The sequence below is a fragment of the Octodon degus genome, unplaced genomic scaffold (assembly GCF_000260255.1).
Source record: "Octodon degus isolate 3935 unplaced genomic scaffold, OctDeg1.0 scaffold00078, whole genome shotgun sequence".
Lineage (NCBI taxonomy): Eukaryota > Metazoa > Chordata > Mammalia > Rodentia > Octodontidae > Octodon > Octodon degus.
In genome coordinates, this window is record NW_004524654.1 from 2,599,785 (window position 1) to 2,605,643 (window position 5,859).

Here is a 5,859-nt window from a genome sequence, read left to right on the forward strand (position 1 = left end):
CTCTCTATTTCTGTGTGTGTCTCTGTCTCTGTCTCTCTATCTCTGTCTCTCTGTCTCTGTCTGTCTCTCTCTCTCTGTGTTTCTGTATGTGTCTCTGTCTCTGTCTCTGTCTCTCTGTCTCTGTCTCTCTGTGTCTCTGTCTCTGTCTCTCTCTCTCTCTCTCTCTCTCTCTCTCTCTCTCTCTCTCTCTCTCTCTCCGTCTTTTTCTGTTTCTTTGACTCAGTCTCTTTCTGTCTCTGTTAGTGTCTGTGTTTCTGTCTCTCTCTGTCCCTCTCTCTCTCCCTCCCTCCTCCTGCTGCTCTGTTTTTATTTTGTTCACCAATACTGGAAAATATATATTAAATTATACCTTTAAGTACTATCGAAGGCATAGCCCCTACTCAGAGGAGAAGAACCAAGTTAGGCTTCAGATAGTCTGAGTTTATCTCTCTGCATCAGGACAACTCATGAGTCACATGACTTGGAAAGTGAGTAAAGGAGAGCTCACTGTCTACAGAAATGTTTGTGATGATGTGGAATTAACACTGATATTTAAGGGGGAAATGATTTTTAAAGAAAGCAAAGCCAGTTAAAAATAACATAAAAGATGTGCTCCTAACATTTAAAAAATAGCAAAAGCTTTTAACATTCATTCATCTATGTAGTGATACTATAACCTGTTTAAATTTATCCTTTATTTTGAATATTGAAAATCTGGTCAATAGTTTTGCTGAATTTAAAAATATTATTTTGTCTATAAGTTTTCATTTTGCCTTCTTTAGATGCCATTAAGTCTGCATGCACTTATAAAAATATCCACCAAAATATTATGGTTATAAATATTTTGAACATGATATTCATTCAGAACAATAACCAAACAAAACAAATCCCCCAGTGGCATAAAGCCCAATTCTCTAGTTTCTCACATCTCCAGGAGAATTCCTACAGTGAAAACAGCAGTGCTCACAGACAATATAAACTGTTACTCTGCTTGAAAAGTCACAAGGGACTACACAGGAAGAGTGACTATATAGTGCTGTTTTCCTTTACAGTTCTAAATGCAGGGACAACTTTCACTGGGAGCTCTGACTCACAGGGATATTTTGTAATGGAATCGGGTGCATGCAAGCCACTTCACAGAAAATGATGCGATCATCTTGCTACTGCAACTGGATTTAAGATTTTGTGAACCATTCTTTATTAAGGTCCACCGAAGCCCTCACTAACGATATGAAGTCTTTCCTGACTCATCTTACTTTCTTTTGGGTAGTGGTTGGTTCTAAATGCGTCAGGATCACACTTGGCAAAAGCAACGTCATTCACATACATACGGAAAATCACAAGTGTACACAGACTCCTAAGCCTTATAACTTAAGAAAGTTAACAAAATTGCAATAGAGAGCTTCAAACAAAATTCCTTATTTGAGGTATGGAGCTAGGAAACAAGAACTAACACTCCGGTAAAAACTGTGTGATAATACAGTGATTTATGAAATATTCCAAGTCAAGAGGGATCATTCTTTTTTTTTTTTTTTCCTCTACCAAAACTGGTCATTGCCCAAACTTAGTTTACATATGTCAGTTAGAATCCACTTACTGTTAGATGCTGGAACAGCCACGCCCTCATGATATTTGTGGCTACTTTGGGAAAGATGCCACGCTTTTTGTGACGCTTTTTGTCCTTATCAGGGTCATCATCGTCACCTGTGCTGGGGGAAGCTACACTGTTGTCCAAGCCATCACCTGCAAACATAGTGAATCAAATTTTGACTGATGCTACCTTGACATGCTTTATTCAAATAGAATGCCTTTGGATATAAACAAAACCAAAAGAGCAATTCAAATGATTCATTGTTTCTTTGGTACTTTTTTTTTTTCCAAGACAAAGAGAAAGAACAAGACCTAGACTCAAAAGTAATCAGGTCTAAAGAATTCTTCCAAAGAACAGTGCTAACAGTTGAAGGAAATGGAGGGACATATCCAATGTCTTTTGTGGCCTTGTTGCCATGGTAATTATTCCAATCTGTATAACTAAGACACATTATGTGTGACTCTACCGGGCAGTCAAATATATAATGGCAGCCATACCAGGGATGCTGTCACTACTTGGGTGTTTGGATCCCACATATAGTCATTGACATCAACTTGTAAGAGGATACATTTAAGATATCAACTATTTCCACCAGTGATTTATCTCGAGACTATTTAAACTAAGATGGAGAAATGTAGGTAATCCATCATATGAGCTGTTTGACATGGGAATATTTCTGATAGAATATAAATTTTCTTATAATAGAAAGCATTAAGTCTAGTAAGGGAAACAGCCTAGCACTTTAATTAGAAAACAATTACTATTTAAATGAAATAAAGTAATGCTAAATAAACAATAAACTGGAATCATATTACACTAACAACACAAGCAGTGTCCAAAAGTCTAAGTTTAAATTTTTGTCACTGAAATGTCACCCAGTAACATATTCTTTTTTATAGGATCATTTTTTAAAATTGATTTTTGTTAAAACATTAAAGTAGGGTGGCTTTTTTCTAGAAAATATGTTGGCTATGTGATACCATGAAATAAAATAATAGTATTCCTTTACAGTGTCATATTTGATAAGAAAAAAATGAAATTTCCACTCATGGACACCTGACAGTGTCCAAAATAAGCCACCAGGTCCAAATGGGAAGTAAATATTTTCCGTATTGGCAACAAAAATCAAAAGAAACAACAACAATGGATTCAACCCACACATAAGTAGCTAAGCTTCGGCCCAGCTCTCTCCTGTGGAGTTGCCTGGGGCCACACTCTCCAGTGAAGCTACTAGCATTTAGCATGAACAGGTCGACTTAAGCCCAGGAAGAAGAGCTCCAGAAGCCAGGCGTAGACAGGGGCCCTGGAGCACGGTCACTGGCTTACTACGTCACTGGGGAGAGCACCTACACAGCCCAGAGAACCTGGTACTTTGGCCTGACAAGTTTCCCAGTGACTGCTGGAAATAGCTTCAGATTCATTTACACAGGTTCATGAACTTGTGTATTTTTCATGTCTATTTGTGAGGTCCTACTTAAGAAAGAAGTCTGTATTTTGATTTCAGTTACTCAGCCTAATTTATAGGAGTTGTGTTGTAACTCATCAGTTGTTCTTAACAGTTGCCTCAGGAGCTCAAGCCAGTTCCCTGGGGGGTTGTGCAAAAAGGTGCTCCCCAACTTTTTTTTTAATTGCCTTGACATATTGAGCTAGATTTGAAAAATTTCACAGGCTGAGGATCAGACTAATTTGAATATTGCTGCTGTTATTGTAGGATACGCCACAAATATAAAATCTGTACAGATATTTCCGAGTTTAAGCTTTTATTAAAGCCCGTAATTGTATTATATTTCTAATCGTCAATATGCATTGTCAAAAGTGCTGCAGAATCAAAGCCGGAGTTCTGACTAGAAAAGATCATGAAGACCCCGATTCTAAAGCCTTCACTGCATCAGTGAAGAAATCTGTTTTGTGACTCGTTCAAGGTCACGTGGCTGTAACTTGGCGCTTTGGGGGCTGAACTGGATGAGACACCCACATCCTTAAATCAGTGCCCCGCCCACCCTACCCACGTCTTTATTTGCATAACGGAGTGTTTTATGAGAAATCCCCTTGGGTTTGCCTAATAAATTCTTTGAAAGTCCAGTAGTTAAAGAGGCTTTTTATACAGAGAAGCAATTCACCATATAAAATAACAATTCATTAAAGAAACATGAGAAAAGAAAACACTTCCAAAGATTTTAAATTTCCATGGGCTAATCCATTTTCAATATGCAAAAGGTAACCAAGGAAAATAAATACATTACTTGATCATTGATTAAACATGAAACACTTCGAAACTAACATTTCTGCTTTCCCCTACCTCTTCACGATTATTTTCCACCTGTTTAAAAAAAAATAGCCTTCTTATCCATCTCAAACCCCCTCAGATTAATTTAGTAAGCAATGCCTAGTGCCTGCCTAGAAGAGAATTCATTGATAATTTATGGAAATATCTACTATAATCCAGTGGAGATGACTTTTTTCCAGCTTTGTGCATCAATAGATAATCAAGGCCTTAAAGCAGCCTTAGCTCCCCATTACCTCAGGCAAAAGAATTCCTGAAAGCGTGCCTGGAGGGCACCTGAATTATATACTCCATTAGGAGAGCAAGGCTTTCTGCATTCCATGTGTAACACTCACCAGAACCTTTCCTGTTTATTTCTGCTGTATGAAAGCAGAAGCATTAGGAACAGAATTTTTTAAGTGAAGACTTATGTACATACAATGGAGAAACCTTTCAAGCAGGAGCCAGATCACCCCCTTCGGTCCCTGGCAGTGACCTCTCCCGAATAAAAGGGTTCTATTACATCATTAGCTCAAGCCAAAAACAGCCTTGGCTTAATGCACAGTTTGTTCTTCCTACTGTTTTTAGGCAAATACAGCTACTTTACTCCCATCTGGGAGGGAAATTACACTGCTGGGTTGTAATCTAAGACAAGATTTTCATTGGAAGCAAATGCTTTCAATCCAGTGTAAATACTGGTGCATGTTCAGAAAAGCCTAAAACAATAAACCCTGCTCCTTTCCGACACAGTTAGGGAAATGGAGAAGATGGGGAAGGAGAAGAGCATAATAAAACAGACTATTCTAAAAGCAAACACTTTCAGAGATTTTAATAAATTGTTTAACCTCTTCCACTTTCGAAAATTGAAAATTGATCTCAGAACGTCTCGACCTCAGAGGACAGTCTAAATGGTCAATTGTACCTTTAGCATTTCCATTCACTCTGCAATTTGATACAGTCACCTCTATGCAGTCTCTGGAGGATTTATTTCCTTTTTTTATTTTTAAGATCACTAAACAAACTTGGAAAACCGCCGGCCGACCACACGGCAGCAGGCAGCAGCTCTGAACCACATTTGTAAAATGTCAGCAGTGACTTCATTCCTGGAGCTGACTTCTTCTGCCGCCAAATGAAGGCAAACTGAAAAGGTGGAAATAATCATAAAAATGATGCTAGTCCATAAACAAGCTTACAGCCTCATTAGGATAGCAGTAGGCTCCAGTGGGTGATTTATGCTCATTTTGCTGATGCTATGAGGAAATGCCATAGGGCAACTTTAGCCAACTGCTAATGGTTTTTGACAGCTTCTTAGCAACTAGTGCAAGCAACGTTGTGGCGTTTGCTAGTGACAGAAACCGAAAATGTCATATTATCTGCCCATGTGTCATGAAGTCCGTGTGGCAATTAACTAGTAGGCCAGTGACTGAGGGGCCAGAGGCTCCTGGAAATGGCCTTTGGCTATGCAGAGGCAGCCGGCGGGCCCTGGGCACATGCTGGCTGCACAAACAGATCCTTCGAATGCAGAAATCCACTCCTTGCCACTTCCTGGGCTCCAATAAGACCACCATTCAGGTCCCCTTCCTCCCTCCACTGAAGGAATACTGGCTGGCTTGCTCGTTCTCTCTCTCTCTCTCTCTCTCTCTCTCTCTCTCTCTCTCTCCCCCCCATTCTCTATCTCTCTCCCCATTCTCTCTCTTCCCCCTCATATTCTCTCTCTCTCTCTCTCTCTCTCTCTCTCCAGTCATCTCCCCTTCTCCACAGAAAGATGGTCAAAGACATTCTATGAATGTCCAAAACAAGGCATGGCACCAAACCTTATACATATTATGTGTTTTCCTATACACAAATCTATGGTAAAGTTCACTTTGTAAATTACAGAGATTAATAACTAATAAAAAGGAATAACTATAACAACATACTGTTACAAAAGGTACTGAAAATGATCAATTGTTTATTTCTGGAATTTTCTGTTTAATATTTGTGCACCAGTGCAGACTGTGGATAACTGAAGACTTACAAAACAAAA

At 39.0% G+C, this 5,859-nt stretch overlaps 1 protein-coding gene across 2 annotated transcripts in view; it reads right to left on the reverse strand.

Annotated features, from left to right (window-relative positions):
- The window catches only part of Meis1 (Meis homeobox 1), a 135,908-nt gene that overhangs the window by 59,471 nt on the left and 70,578 nt on the right, over positions 1-5,859 (reverse strand). For both annotated transcript variants that reach the window (XM_004636144.2, XM_004636141.2), the window contains exon 8: positions 1,577-1,722. In XM_004636144.2, the coding sequence (XP_004636201.1) occupies positions 1,577-1,722 (146 nt within the window). The remainder of the gene's footprint in view (positions 1-1,576; positions 1,723-5,859) is intronic.